The 16,466-nt window shown below is 40.0% G+C and overlaps 1 protein-coding gene across 2 annotated transcripts; it reads right to left on the bottom strand.

Annotated features, from left to right (window-relative positions):
• Positions 1 to 49: 49 nt before the first annotated feature.
• On the bottom strand, positions 50 to 15,675 carry LOC120463172 (uncharacterized). Of its 2 annotated transcripts, none has more exons than XM_089129027.1 (5): positions 15,406 to 15,675; positions 11,073 to 12,060; positions 2,639 to 3,804; positions 594 to 672; positions 50 to 320 (listed from the first exon to the last, which is right to left on the bottom strand). In XM_089129027.1, exons 2-4 carry the CDS (start codon positions 12,053 to 12,055, stop codon positions 611 to 613), a joined length of 2,211 nt encoding a protein of 736 aa, XP_088985153.1. In that variant the 5' UTR covers positions 12,056 to 12,060; positions 15,406 to 15,675; the 3' UTR covers positions 50 to 320; positions 594 to 610. The 2 variants fall into 2 exon arrangements, with proteins under 2 accessions (XP_088985153.1, XP_088985155.1); XM_089129029.1 differs by having other exon boundaries at positions 2,645 to 3,804.
• Positions 15,676 to 16,466: the final 791 nt, after the last annotated feature.

The raw sequence follows: 16,466 nt of genomic DNA, 5'->3' as shown, positions 1-16,466 counted from the left end.
TGTTATGAAATATTCCTGATGCCAATAAAATTGGACAGAAACAATAAGCTGTAAATAAAATGTTTAATGTTTTAATCAATTATTACTTGAAGTACACAAAAAATGACAGATCTCAAACAATGAACGAGATAAAATTAAACTTCAGATTCATGTTACGGCCTCTTCTTCGGCTCCCTGAGCATATCATTTTTCTGGTGCTCTTCTTCAGAATGAGAGAGCAGTGTGGATATCTCTCTTTTCAGACTTGATTTTCATGTGAAGCGTTTTTTAGACTGAGGGCAAGAGACAGATCTTTTCTTCCTTGTTCATGTCCATCAGGTCTAAAGGAAACATTAAATCATGTGAGATTTCAATTGAGAGACAAATGTAAAAAAAATATATATAAATCACTAGTTTGGTCATGAAACTCAAGATGATGCAGTCTTGACATGTTATCTGAAAGAAATCGCATTGTTTACTACACGGCACAAGCTGATTGGCCGCTTTGTTTGTTCAATTTGTTTGTTCAATATTTAAATAGTTTGGTTCAGTGTTTGCTTCCAACGGGTCAAACAAAAATGTTGAAACATTCTCTGGAGAATTTCAGCACCAACCTCTTTGTTCTTCAGTATCAAGAGGATTCATTCTGCAGGTTCTGGATCACTGGCGTTCTCTCCGTCCTCTTCTTCAGTTCTGCCAAAAACAGAAAAGTTTCGTTTCCAACAGATATGGTGCGAGTAATGCATGTTTCAGACTAATCACAAAACAAAAACAAAAACATATTGATTCATCAAGTTTTATCGAAGCCACAGCAAAACAATTTTTTGTTTTTGAAATCATATTTTCAAAACTGCATTTTATATGTGGTTTGGCTCCTTCCAGGGTAAAGAAACTTTTAGAAACATTGGTTGCAATGTTTGTCGTGTAGACGGTGAAACTGATTCTTGCTTGGTGACGTTGGAGTGTGTGCTGTTATCTCCTTTGTTTGCATGATGCGAATCTGTGCAATGGCAAACGTACCCAAAATATCGCTGCTGATAGCTGTGCTAACAATGCTTTTAACATATATACAGATATATATAGTATAGATATATATACACAGTTCTCCCATTATTTTGCCCAAAAGAGGCATCAGAATGCAAAACTACGCAGGTCACTGCTTATATGATAACATGCTGTTACCCTAACATTAGCGGTAATAGCATTTTTCAGGCTTCTGAATGGCCAACATGGCATTAAGGTTAGGATTAAATTGACACCTGTTGGTTTGGCATGACAGACGGTGTTGCTAAATGACAGCTAATAAAGCCCACAGTATTTTTTTTTCTGTGCGTATGCTAGCACATGCATACTGTCCAACGCGTAGCCATTCAAACTATTCTCCATTCAGACTGATCTCATGAAGTAGCATGTGTATGACACGCCAATTCGTATTTCCATTTTTGGCGTGCTATCAAGACGCATAATCGCTTTTCGGCGTGTTTATGAACGCCGTTGACTTAACGTTATTACTGTATATATAAATATATGACTTACCTCAACCCCGTCCCTAAACCTAACCGTCACTGGGGTTAATGGCATTTATGACTGGACATTTGACGGCATGTACAGACACGCGGAATCACTCGGACGTTAATGGCGTAGACATTCACGCATACACGCGGATAGCTCAAAAAAAGAGATAACACGCCACTTGACTCGAAAGTGGCATGTATGTTTACGCAAAAAGTCATGTTGCTCCATTTGATAGCGTGTGCGAACATTTTTAGTCGATTTATCTTTGTCCAGTGTGAGAGCTATTTCTCTTCATAAGATATGAGCAGTGAAAGAAAGTATTTGCACCGTCTGCCGAATAAAAACCACAGACACAGTGTGAGAGTAAAACTATATCAGTCCACACCCCAAAAAACCCATTTGTTCGGAAGCTCTAGGAATGGAGTCGATCCAGTCCGGACCCCACAGAAAATCAAGGTTAATTACACATCAAACTCTCCACCAAAGACCCAAGTCAGTAGCATGGTTTCATCTCTTAATATCTCCAATTTAGTCATTTATGTTTGTCTCTTCGAATTTAGAATCAAAAGGAGGATGCAGAAATAAATCCGTGTAAGCTGCACAGTCACATACGGTAGTACTCGTGCAGTAAATGCACAGCTAAACAGATGTGTTTTGAGTTCCCTGAAGGATGGACTGGAGGACGTAGTCGACGGTCGACTGAATGGGGATCGCATCAGAGAGCTGTTCTTCGAGTACTATTGAACAAGCCAATGTAATTGGCATGCATGATTCGCATCACACACTTCGTCCCCGTGCGCGGGTATTAATACGGAAGTGGATGCACGCACTAGTTGCTTCTTCGCTGAGGAGCCGAGAGTAACCCGGAGTCAGCGGTGGTCCAGCGATAGTGGCAAGGGGACTACGTCCTCCATTTCCTCCTTCAGGGAACAGTGGGTTGCATATGCAACCAGGACATTCCCCTTCAGTCGATAATGTCGGACGTAGTTGACGGTCGACTGAATGGGGATCGCATCACAGAGCTGTTCTTCGAGTACTATTGAACAAGCAAATATAACTGGCATTAGGGCTGGGCGATATATCGCACGATATTGTTATGCGCATCTAATCAGTAAAGCCGGTTCCTTGATTAGTAGTAAATCACCTTCACCTGCTTTCAGATGGAGCGGATTCTCTCTGCTGTGGATCCTCTCATGTATTTTCAGATTTGATGACTGACTGAATCTCTTGTCGCAGTGTGAACACTTGTAAGGTTTTTCTCCAGTGTGCATCCTCTCATGTTTTTTCAGATTTGCTGAATGACTACATCTCTTGTCACAGTGTGAACACTTGTAAGGTTTTTCTCCAGTGTGGATCCTCTCGTGTATTTTCAGATTTGCTGAAAGACTGAATCTCTTGTCGCAGTGTGAACACTTGTAAGGTTTTTCTCCAGTGTGAATAATCTGGTGCACTTTTAAACAGGTTGCTGTAGTAAAAGTCTTCTCACACTCAAAGCACATGTGAGCTCTCACACCAGTATGAGTTTTCTGGTGTATTTTTAAATATTGCAGCAGTGAAAAACTCTTCCCACACACAGAACATGAATGTGGCTTCACCTTCGTATGAACTGTTAGGTGTGTCTTCAGGGCTCCTGCACTAAGAAATGATTTGCTGCACTGATCACATGAGAACGGCTTCTCTCCAGTATGAACTCTATTGTGAAGTACAAGACTATATTTGTGTGGGAAACTCTTTCCGCACTGTTCACAAATAAACGGCTTCTCTCCTGTGTGGACCCTCATGTGTCCTTTAAGGTATGCTGATAGACCGAAACTCATCCCACACTGATCACATGTGAACGGCTTTTCTCCAGTGTGGATATTCATGTGCGCCATAAGATGTGTTTTTTTGGAGAAGCTCTTCCCGCACTGATCACACGTGAACGGCTTCTCTCCAGTGTGGGTTCTCATGTGACACTTAAGGTTTCCTTTTCTTGAGAAAGTATTTTCACACTGATCACATGCGTATGGCTTTTCTCCAGAATGAACTCTCATGTGAGACACAAGCCTTTCTTTGTAAGTGAAGCTCTTCCCACACTGATCACATTTAAAGGGCTTTTCTCCAGTGTGGATCCTAACGTGACGCTCAAGACTTCCTTTGGTTGTGTAACTCTTTCCACACTGAGTGCAGGAGAATGATTTCTTGTCTCCTTTCATTAAAAATGTATTTTTGGTCTTTGAGCGACTAAAATATTTTTTTCCAGGTTTGACATGATGTTCCTCCTCCACCTCCACTTCTCTGTCCTTTCCCTCCAGATGCTTTCTGGTTGTTCTGCCAAAAACAAACAAGTGTTATTTCCAACAGACATGGTGTGAGATGAATAACAATTTTTTCTAAATGTTCAAATATACTGTATAAAGAAAAGAGTTTATAAAAACTTTGACCATAAGGGGGCACCGTCTTAAAACTTTTTGAGTACCATCAGGGCATGGTGCTGAAAGAAAAAAAACCCCCCAAAAAAACCATACTGAGTTTCGTAGCGATATGCCAACCCGCTAGTAAAATATAGCCATATCCAAAACCATTGCAGTTGCATTCCATGTTTTTCAAGGTATACCATTGTAATAAATTGACTATGATAGCAACTGAGACCAAGACACTGCATTTCAATTTTGAAGTCAATCAAACGAACAGTACTGTATTTACAGCCAATTTCATGTTTTGTTTAATTATAGCGATACCAAGCGGCAGTGTTCCACCACTTTTTTATGTGTCCTCATAGGGCCCCCATACATAAGTGTGGGAAATTTGGTCAAAGTATCTAATTTTGTTAGAATTATAGAGATTTATATGTACATAAAAAATTACCCACACCTGACTTTGATTGCATATTTTTGCCACTTTAGAAATTTGACATTTGGCCATTAACATTTCAACATGACTTTTCACGTAAACATACACGGCACTTTCGAGTCAAGTGGCGTGTTATCGCTACGCATTTTGAGCTATCCGCGTGTATACGTGAATGTCTACGCCATTAACGTCCGCGTCATTCCACATTCCAATGTCTGTGCACGCCGTCAAATGTCCGAGCAAAACAAAGCAAAATGTACATCTACATCTGGGGAGCGATCTTTTTCTTTCCTAGGATGGTAAGGGAACAGTCATAAATGCCATTAACCCCAGTGGTTTAGGTTTAGGGACGGTGTTGAGGTAAGTCATATATTTATATATACAGTAATAACGTTAAGTCAATGGTGTTCATAAACACGCTGAAAAGCGATTTTGTGCGTTGATAGCACGCCAAAAATGGAAATATGAATTGGCGTGTCATACACACGCTACTTCATGAGATCAGTCTGAACATTTAGTCAACGACCTGTTTTCAACTTTCCTACAGTGGTTTTGTCTCAATCAGACTAACGTTTCGAAGATATTCTAGATAGTTGTTGAAGTGCTAAAATCACAAACCATAAGCAACAACATTGCATGTTTGGTATCGTTGGACTCTGCAAGGATTCAGGAATAAGGCGCAGACCCTGGATGAAAATAAGTCAACCAAATCCAAAGTTATAAGCATGTGAAAATGTGAAATTAACTTCTCAGGCTCATTCAGGGCAATGTGCCGATGAACTAAAATGGTCAATATGGGAAAATTGGATATCGTTTGACTCGGCATGCCGCTCCAAATCTAACAAGACCTTGTATGATTTTTGGACAATGCGTTTCAGAAGTTATAAGCAAAAATATCAATCTTTTGCATTTCCGGACCAACGCAGCTGTGGCGAGCAGGACGAGTGGCATGATTACTGATGAGCGACACCTGCGCGACGCACTGGTCTTGTATCGCTCACGGAGGAGTGGAAGCATAAAAGGAGGAAAGATGACAGTGGAGATAGCCGGTTCCCGCAGGAGGAACGCGCTGTCAAAGAGCCCTCACTGTGGGAAATCCAGGGTGCCCTCAAGCATACGCACAACCACCACAGCATCATAGAATATCTCTGAACAAGTTCACGCCAACTTTCAGGGGAAAACAAACCGCCACACAGTATCGGATTGACAGAAAAGTGCACTCAGTACTTCAAATATAAGGACATAATATACAAATATACAAAAAATAACAATACATTTAAAGATGTTTACTTCTAAGAAAATAAAGTAAAATCATTCACTGGCTACCTGGTGACTCGAAGAGGTACGAGTAAATGTTCGGGTAAAACACTTCTGTTTGTCTGTGAGGTTGTTACACCAATGTGACGCTGGTAGAATGAACAAGTCAGTGGCTCACACACCTGGTGAGTTCTCGGTTTACTTCTTGTTGCAGCTGGTGAGTTCTCGGTTTACTCCTTGTTGCAGTTGGTGAGTTTTCTTCTTGTCTGTCTCTCCTGGCTGGCTCGCCAAATTGTTAGATTTTGGTGTATTTGGAACAGCCGTGGTTTGGTTGGCTCGCCAATGTATTCGATTTCTCCAATACATAAAATAAGTAAGTTTGACCAGTTCTAGTGGGGAGAAGAATTTATTGAATTTAACAATCATGTGTGTTTGATTAGGAAGGCTAAGAAAACATGCAGTGTTGGTGGGGCACCAGGACAGGTTTGGGAACCACTGGAATAAGGGACATGTTTTTAAATTGAACAAATTAAGTTTGTGGATGTATCTTTCACGCTCTATGGCAGGCAGGGTGGTCATATAATTACTCAACATATTTAATCTAGGTGATTTTTGAAGTTATATACGTCTGCCGGCTGTGTACGGACGTTGTTTTGTGCCTCTATTTTGTATTGAAGTCTATGAAAAGTCTGGTTTGTTTTCCCCTAAAAAGGTACGGTTACGCAATTGACAGTTCAATTCCCGGATGTGCCGGTAGTCCGTAAGGTGAGCAGAGTTTGTCACCATGGACGCTCGAGGCAGTGCGTTGCTGGGGGGACGGACGGGCTCGGCTGCCGGAGGGGCTGCTGGAGGGGCGGCTGCTATGCTTGAAGGAGCGGAAGAGTCACTGCCGTTCCCCGTGGGCCAGAGCCTGCTGCCATCCGCCATGATGGGGGGGAGCAGGGAACGGGGGACTCCTGTCGACTACCCGAACCCAGAGGAGCCGTCGCTGTCCACCAGGCGGCGGAGGAATGTCGAGCCGTCCATTGAGCTGGTGGAGGAAGAGATGAAAGTGTGTTGTGGTAACCGGACCCCCTCTGTCCCCTGTGGTAACCGTCTCCCCTCTCTCGTCTCTGTCGCTCCTCAAGCTTCAGTCTCTTTTTTTCCGCCTCGTCTATCCGTGCCCCCTTGGTGCTGTTCCCAACATGACTCCCCAGAGGGGTGGACAGCGAGGGGCGATGGGGGTATGTTGCAAATAGGACAAGGCTGAGGGCAGTGAGAGCGCGACGCGAGGCCAGTGCTGTGATTCCTGATGAGAAAAATCGCTTCCCAGAAGCAGATCTACATTTTGCTTCGTTTCGCTCTGACATTTAACCCCCTGAGCTCGACGGTGTCGTCGACGATGCCACACGTCACCTCCGATAAATGTTTACATAACTCGATGACAGATTTATCGATTTTCTTACCGTTTTTTCCAGCAGAAAGCTAACGAGCTAGCCATCACGGGGGTGTCTTTCGGGTCTTTCTAGCCTTTACAGAAGGTTTTCTATCCAGCCTGGAACTTGTGCTTCCTTTCAGAGGTTTTCAGCAATAAATCCAAACGCTTTATGTCAAACTTTGATAATCTTGAAGCCCATAATTCATAAATATTCGGTCATTTTTGCCGCTAGCTCGATGCTAGCGGACATCCTGGATATCACGTGATGTTTTCACGTGATGGTTTTTGACCAATTACAGGCTGATCCGTTGTAAACATTGGTGTGCGTCATTACACATGAACCAAGCGCTGATATAGTGTAGAGAGATAGAGAGACTCACGGAGACGCGCGATTCACAGAGAAACACAGCGAAATGGACGTAAATAAAGCGCTGGTCTATTTTGGTGCATTGCAGGATGAAGGATTTTCAGGAGAACAGAGCTTTTTGACAGATGAGGAACTAGATTACCAGGATAGACCCAGCTGAAGTGCCATTTATTTATTTACTGTAAAAAAGTATTATAGTAGTATAAATGTATTATAAAAGAATAAAAAGAACATAATAAATAAAAGAATAAATAAAATAGAAATGCAAAACCTGTGATGTGGCCCTCTGTGTGATTGCTGATAGGAACTGTTTTGAGGCTTGGCACCAGTGAATTTCATGAGGCCCCAAACGCCTGGACTTCTTTTGGAAAAATGTCAATATTTTTTGTTCTGTACAAGTTATAATGTTTATTCCTGTGCTCCAGGACTCCAAAGACATGAACAAACTATTTTCCAGAGGAAAATTGCTTAGCTTTTATTTATTTGTGTGTGATTTCAATAAATAATTGAGTGATTCCATTTCCGATTTATTTTTTCATTTGTCTTTATGGTCCCATAACTTATTTTACATTCAGGTGACATCAATGTAACACAAATATGCTGAAAGTTCAATTTGTCCTGAAAAAAAGAGGTGTGTCCATTGTCTGTGCACCAAAGGGTTGATATTTTACAAGCTTTTTTAGTAAATGACACCAGACGGAAAATTTATTGTAAAAATACCCTTAGGTCTCAGAGGGTTAACGGCGTGTACATACATGCATACACGCGCACGCGGATAGCTCAAAATGCTTATAGATAACACGCCACTTGACTTGAAAATGGCGTATATGTTTACGCAAAAGTCATGATGTCATGTTGCAGGTTTTATCTGAAACTGAGCCGCCGAGGGGCAAATACACAGACGGCTTTTGTCGCGCGCTAGTTTTTTGACGTCGACTTGATGTGTCACAGGCTTTTGATCACATGCTGTTAAATAAAACTACCACTTGGGGGCTCTAATGTTGTTGCAGTCTCTGGAATTTTGTTGTAGTTTCATTTTCTACTGTGAAACAGCCAGAGACAGTGCTGCCACCTTGTGGAACAACTGATTACTGCAAAACAAATTCAACGTGCTTGGCAAGGTAAAATCAGCCAGAGCGTGTGCTATTCTAGAGATGAAAAATGTGTCATTGCACACTTAACGCCAAACCCTTGCATAGGACTAAAAACCTAAGCAGAAATAATCTGGAAGCATCCCTCTTGCTCTTTATTCTTGAAAAGCACTATAGCATAGTTTGAAGACTTAAAAATACTGTTTGATGTACGTACTGTACTTCTCCCTAATGCCTGGTGCATATTGTAGGATTTTGGACAGTATCAGGCAAAAGATGACCAATCCTGGCAATTTCTGTGGTCGTTACTCCTGAACCGTGGTGCTACATCATACAGTGATGCCCCTTTTCAACCAAGGCAGTTTAAGTGCTGTTTCAGAGCCAGAGCCAGAGCCTAGTTTCAAATCAGTTCATCATCTTTCGACACCGGAAGCACCAACTCTGAACCAGGAAAAGTGGTTCTTAAGTAGCACCAAACATTGCTGGTCTAGAAGTAAGAACAGCTTGTGTCAGGGTCTGGGTTGCCCTGACCAAGAAGACTAACAGAAACTAGTGACAGCCATTTTTTAAATAGCAGCTAATCGAGCCAACAGCAGCTCGATAGTAATCTCCGTCTGTGCAAGTTACGGCGAGCAGCATGAACGCTTTGGATTCGCCGTGTTCAATCTACAAACCCGATTCCAAAAAAGTTGGGACACTGTACAAATTGTGAGTAAAAAAAGAATGGAATAATTTAGAAATCTCATAAACTTATATTTTATTCACAATAGAATATAAATGACATATCAAATGTTGAAAGTGAGACATTTTGAATTGCCATGCCAAATATTGGCTCCTTTTGGATTTCATGAGAACTACAAATTCCAAAAAAGTTGGGACAGGTAGCAATAAGAGGCCAGAAAAGTTAAATGTACATATAAGGAATAGCTGGAGGACCAATTTGCAACTTATTAGGTCAATTGGCAACATGATTGGGTATAAAAAGAGCCTCTCAGAGTGGCAGTGTCTCTCAGAAGTCAAGATGGGCAGAGGATCACCAATTCCCCCAATGCTGAGGCAAAAAATAGTGGAGCAATATCAGAAAGGAGTTTCTCAGAGAAAAATTGCAAAGAGTTTGAAGTTATCATCATCAACAGTGCATAATATCATCCAAAGATTCAGAGAATCTGGAAAAATCTCTGTGCATAAGGGTCAAGGCCGGAAAACCATACTGAATGCCCGTGATCTTCGGGCCCTTAAACGGCACTGCATCACACTCAGGAATGCTACTGTAATGGAAATCACAACATGGGCTCAAGAATACTTCCAGAAAACATTGTCAGTGAACACAATCTACCGTACCATTCACCGTTGCCGGCTAAAACTCTATAGGTCAAAAAAGAAGCCATATCTAAACGGGAACCAGAAGCGCAGGCGTTTTCTCTGGGCCAAGGCTCATTTAAAGTGGACTCTAGCAAAGTGGAAAACTGTTCTGTGGTCAGACGAATCAAAATTTGAAGTTCTTTTTGGAAAACTGGGACGCCATGTCATCCGGACTAAAGAGGACAAGGACAACCCAAGTTGTTATCAGCGCTCAGTTCAGAAGCCTGCATCTCTGATGGTATGGGGTTGCATGAGTGCGTGTGGCATGGGCAGCTTACACATCTGGAAAGGCACCATCAATGCTGAAAGGTATATCCAAGTTCTAGAACAACATATGCTCCCATCCAGACATCGTCTCTTTCAGGGAAGACCTTGTATTTTCCAACAAGACAATGCCAAACCACATACTGCACCAATTACAACATCATGGCTGCGTAGAAGAAGGATCCGGGTACTGAAATGGCCAGCCTGCAGTCCAGATCTTTCACCCATAGAAAACATTTGGCGCATCATAAAGAGGAAGATGCAACAAAGAAGACCTAAGACAGTTGAGCAGCTAGAAGCCTTTATTAGACAAGAATGGGACAACATTCCTATTCCTAAACTTGAGCAACTTGTCTCCTCAGTCCCCAGACGTTTGCAGACTGTTATTAAAAGAAGAGGGGATGCCACACAGTGGTAAAAATGGCCTTTTCCCAACTTTTTTGAGATGTGTTGATGCCATGAAATTTAAAATCAACTTATTTTTCCCTTAAAATTATGCATTTTCTCAGTTTAAACATTTGATATGTCATCTATGTTGTATTCTAAATATAATATTGAAATTTAAAACTTCCACATCATTGCATTCTGTTTTTATTCACAATTTGTACAGTGTCCCAACTTTTATGGAATTCGGTTTGTGAATTCCATAGGGTACACATGTCGTACCCAAGTTTGTTCGATACATGACGTACAGTGTGATTTGTATTGATCTTAGAAAATTAAAATTATTGTAGCAGGCATGACAAGTGGATGTCAAAAACAAAGTAGTGCAGCGCTGTTTTTTTACGCTTTACCTTGAGCGCCACCTCCTGTCAGAGTTTGAATATACATTTACTGCAAATTTTTTGCATTGTTCTGAACAGACAAATCTCATGTGAATTTTGTGCTGAACATTCGTGTTAGTGTGAAAATGTCTCGTCGCTCATTGAGGCTGTTAGGAAACTAAAAAGAGAATCGGTTACTCTGCACATAAAGATGAACTACTTACCCCGATCTCAGACTGTGTTTATTTGGTTTCTCCACTGCATGGATCTTCAGGTGTAGCTTCAGGTGACTTTTAAAAGCAAAACTCTTCCCGCACTGATCACACGTGTTTAGCTTCTCTCTACTGTGGATCCTCTCATGTTTTTTCAGATTTGCTGAATGACTACATCTCTTGTCACAGTATGAACACTTGTAAGGTTTTTCTCCAGTGTGGATCCTCTCATGTATTTTCAGATTTGCTGAAAGACTGAATCTCTTGTCGCAGTGCGAACACTTGTAAGGTTTTTCTCCAGTGTGAATAATCTGGTGCACTTTTAAACAGGTTGCTGTAGTAAAAGTCTTCCCACACTCAAAGCACATGTGAGCTCTCACACCAGTATGAGTTTTCTGATGTATTTTTAAATATTGCAGAAGTGAAAAACTCTTCCCACACACAGAACATGAATGTGGCTTCACCTTCGTATGAACTGTTAGGTGTGTCTTCAGGGCTCCTGCACTAAGAAATGATTTGCTGCACTGATCACATGAGAACGGCTTCTCTCCAGTATGAACCCTATTGTGAAGTATAAGACTATATTTGTGTGGGAAACTCTTTCCACACTGTTCACAAATAAACGGCTTCTCTCCTGTGTGGACCCTCATGTGTACTTTAAGGTATGCTGACAGACCGAAACTCATCCCACACTGATCACATGTGAACGGTTTTTCTCCAGTGTGGATATTCACGTGCGCCATAAGATGTGTTTTTTGTGTGAAACTCTTCCCGCACTGATCACACGTGAACGGCTTCTCTCCAGTGTGGGTTCTCATGTGACACTTAAGGTTTCCTTTGGTTGTTAAACTCTTTCCACACTGAGTGCAGGAGAATGATTTCTTGTCTCTTTTCTTTAAAAATGTATTGTTAGTCTTTGAGCATTTTTTTCCAGGTTTGACACAATGTTCCTCCTCCACTTCACTCAGTTCTTCACTCACCTTGTTCACTTCCATCAGGTCTGAAATGAAAGAAAAAAATAAAATTTAAATTTCTGTACATCAAAATAACGATGACGAGAAATATGAAGTGAAATGAAAAAAACATCTAGACACGCTTACTGAAGTTTTCTGTTGTTTGAAGTTTACGTTGGAGGTAGTTGTTTTGTTTTATAGGTTAATTAGACTCCCTTACTTCCAGGTAGCTTACACTTTTGTTTGTTTGTTTTGGCTTTAATCCCATTCAGAAGCTTGAAGCGTCCTATCTTTTCTTTTGTTTGGGTTATTTTTTACTGTTATTAACCTTAAAGGGTTAGTTCACCCAAAAATGAAAATTAAGTCATTAATTACTCACCCCCATGCTGTACCAACCCCGTAAGACCTTCGTTCGTCTTCGGAACACAAATGAAGATATTTTTGATTAAATTTGAGAGCTGTATAACTACCACATTGGCTCCTAAGGGACTGCCTCTTGACGGCCCAGAAAGTCAATGAAGAAAATGTTTAAATATCCCAAGTGACTACCGTGGCTCAACTATATGTTTATCAAGCGACGCGAATACTTTTTGTGCGAAAAAACAAACAAAAATAACGAGTTTATTCGTCTATTTCTTTTCTTCCTTGTAGGCCAGAACGAGAATTCCTTAGATTTCCACGACGCATGCGCGAGAATTGCGATCTCCTTACACTACTTCAGATCACAATTCTCGCGCATGCGTCGTGGAAATCTATAAGGAAGTCTCGTTCTGGCCTACAAGGAAGAAATAGTCGAATAAACTCGTTATTTTTGTTTGTTTTTTCGCACAAAAAGTATTCGCGTCGCTTGATAAACATATAGTTGAGCCACGGTAGTCACTTGGGATATTTAAACATTTTCTTCATTGACTTTTTGGGCCGTCAAGAGGCAGTCCTTTAGGAGCCAATGTGGTAGTTATACAGCTCTCAAATTTAATCAAAAATATCTTCATTTGTGTTCCGAAGACGAACGAAGGTCTTACGGGGTTGGTACAGCATGGGGGTGAGTAATTAATGACTTAATTTTCATTTTTGGGTGAACTAACCCTTTAAGGCCTGTTCACAGCGGGACGAATTTCGCGCGCTATATTCGTCGACGTTTAACGCCTCGTGACTAAACAATGGGCGCCAATGTGAGTGTTCACACCGACGCGAAATTTTTTTTTTTTAATTTTTTTTCATTTTTAAAAAACGCCTCGGGTTCGTTTTTTTGGTTTGACGTGCCGCGTCAAAACCAATCCGACCAACGAGATTGGCGGGTTTTCTCACGTGTCTGGTACTTCTGAAGTTACAGTAAAACACAACTTGAGGGCGCTCAAACACAAAACGGTCTTGCCGAGCACACATACGGCGAAGAAGAGATAAGATACCTATGGGCAAGATGAATGTTGAGCTGCTGGTCTCGGAACATAAAGAGCTATATGATAACATTTATATTAGTATTTCTGTAATAATAGTATAGTATAGGGTGACCAACAGTCCTGTTTTCCCGGGACATGTGTAAAACGGTCACTTTGTGCTTTATAGAAATTTGAGTTGAGATGGGAACTGCGCATAGTGTGCGTAGTGTCAGTTAGATTTTGACAAGTGAGGAGAGGAGATAGATAACCGCTCTGCCGACTCTTTGTATTCTTTCTTTTATTATATTTTTCTATTTTGACTAGATGTTTGTTTGTGTTTTTTTTTTCGCGCTCGATCCCCATGTATGAGGACGAGTGTAACGTTTGAGTGGTTTTATTAAACGCGGGGAAATATGACAACTCTCGTCTCTCGTACATCTGTTCATCCGACGACTGCTGTGTTTTTATCTCTGGGCAACATCTCAACTTTGCGTTACACATGTCCTGTTTCCACGTCCCATCCTGACTGTTTTTAAGTGATGAAAATGTCCTGGTTTTCAAAAAAAAAAAAAAATGCTGGGAAAGATCAGTTCAACAGCAAAATATAGATGGGCAAACAAGGTGGACGAGGAAGAAAAACAAGATAAAGAGAATGAAAACTAAATATATAAACAGATTTTGTTAGTTCGTTTTTGTAAGTTTGTGAAAGCTATATTTGTTACATTTGGAGGCATTTCTTTTAGTTATTTATATTTATTTTTCTAATACAGAAGACAATTATTTCTATCATTATTTAATTCGTTTTTTTATCTGCCATAATAAAACATTGCATGAATATGATCACCCTAGTATAGTATTCTATTATTATTTATGTTTTACATTAAGCGCCATCTAATGCCATGCTACTCTCCCGCTGCGCCTAGACAAGAAGGCGACATAACAGTAGGGACAACTAATGAATATATTTGATCAACCACACAATTATCTAACATAATATTGGGCATTCAACAATCGTGCCATAATTTGTATATCAACATTTAGATAGATAATACATTTATTTTACTTAACTTTTAACATTTTTAAGGGTCGGTCACACTTTTCGTTGCATTGACTTGCATTCAATAGGGCTGGGACGATACACCTATCTACCGATTCAATACTATCACAAAACTTGGGTGCTGTATATATCACTTGTGATGGTATTTTGTATCTATGGCCAAACGTGCAGTCTACCAATAACATCAGAGCGACAGCACTACAAACGCCCACAAGCGACATCACAGTACAGAGCGGTGTGAACGGGGCTTTACATCCATCCAGCCGCAGCCGATGTCCAACACACCTATAACAATGCTGAATAAAGTCGTAGTTTTTGTTATTTTTGGACCAAAATGTATTTTCGATTCTTCAAAACATTGTAACTAACCCAATGATGGACTACTTTGATGATGTCTTTATTTCCTTTCTGGACAATGGACAGTATACCATACCTCCATTTCCAATGGAGGGACAGAAAACTAAAATATTGTGTAGTATTGTGTTGTTTTTTGGGACGCTTTCCCACAGGATTTTGTTGTACAGTGTGTTGTTGTTTAATGTCGCAATCTATTTACATTAGCCTAGTTTATATCCTAGTCACTTTATGCATTCATTAGCCGGCGAAGTTGCATATTTAAAGCTAGAGACATGATTGCTTTCTCAACATTGATATGTTCATTCAGAAACTTAAACAAATCCGATTTTTTTTTTTTAATCACTGCAATATTGTTATTTTGATCAGATAATCGTGTTCTAACATAGAAGCAAATTAAGTGAGAGACTATACATGTAATAAGTTTAATGCTCTGGCCTTTGCAGATATTATAAATTATGTCATTAATAACAAAGATTACCACACCAGTTTGCTTTTGATGTAGAATACCACAGGAAATATTTGTATGGGACGTGTTTAAAGCTTTCTTAGATTACTGTACCAGAACAGACATTAAAGCTGAATCTAGAATACACACCAACCTGTTTGTTCCTCGTGTTATTCTCCTATGAGTCAATCTCCTCTTTAGTTTTAACACACACTTTCTTCTCAGTTCAGTTGCAGCAACTCCAAATACTCCTCGATTCAAAACTTCAAGTCACGTCTGAGATGGGAATATTACAGGGATGTATGTATTGACCTGATTTAAATCTTTCTAGACTAAAAGTAACAGTTTGTATAAAGCCAGTAGCACGATATATAATAACACCAAAGATTAGGCTGTAATCTTGAAACCAAACGCAAGACTTACGCCCCCCGCTGGACTGGAGAGAGAAGCGTCGCGAGTCAGAGGGAAAATACCTTTCTTATAATGTCTATGGAAAATGCTAGCAGACAACATGTTTACAGACATTCTGGAAACACTGGGATTTCTTTTTTTTACTACATATAAATCATTTTCTAAATAGCTCACATCATTAGACACATGTATTAAACCTTCAAAAAAACATATTTCTCCACCTCAGGGCTTAAGACGTTTTATAAATTTCAGTATTTTTCAGATTTAAACACATTTTATTCTCAATCCCGTAATACACTAAATGGACTTGGAAGATGATTTTAAACAAAACTTGCTATAAAAACAAACATCTACTGCTCGTGTGTCTTTCAATAACAATTTAATAAATGTAACGTTTCTAATACTTTAAAATTTGGCTGGGGACTGAAGTTAAAAATAGACAAATTGTGTCTGTGGTCTGTTTTTTTTTTTCCCACAAAAATAAAATGTAAATTTAGATGTTTAACTAAAACTAAAACTACGTTTTTATGCTTTTAGTATGAATATGTCAGGCTTAAGGTTGTGAATGAGCTGGTGTGCTCCAAATAATGACAAAATACACATTCAGGAGATATTATTAGCATTCAAAACTTACAGTCTTTCACTTCTGCTAAAATGGATCAGGGATGTTAATATAACTATAACTATTTTCAGAACCTTGATCTCATTTTTCAAATCTTTAGACACAAAACTCAAAACAGTTATCAAACAACAATACAGCAAAGAAAATAAGTCTATATTTGAATGACTTTAATGGTTAAAGTG

Source organism: Pimephales promelas, chromosome 3 (assembly GCF_988280905.1).
Source record: "Pimephales promelas chromosome 3, fPimPro1.hap1.1, whole genome shotgun sequence".
Classification (NCBI taxonomy): Eukaryota; Metazoa; Chordata; class Actinopteri; order Cypriniformes; family Leuciscidae; genus Pimephales; species Pimephales promelas.
Note: the sequence above shows the minus strand (reverse complement) of the source record. Positions and strands in the feature narration are given on the sequence as shown.

Coding starts and splice junctions, on each gene's coding strand:
- LOC120463172 (XM_089129027.1), bottom strand. CDS start 12,055: ATGGAAGTGAACAAGGTGAGTGAAGAACTGAGTGAAGTGGAGGAGGAA. Junction 3,805..11,072: donor AAACACAGTCTGAGATCGGG/GTAAGTAGTTCA, acceptor TGTTTTTGGCAG/AACAACCAGAAAGCATCTGG. Junction 673..2,638: donor CCATCTGAAAGCAGGTGAAG/GTGATTTACTAC, acceptor TGTTTTTGGCAG/AACTGAAGAAGAGGACGGAG.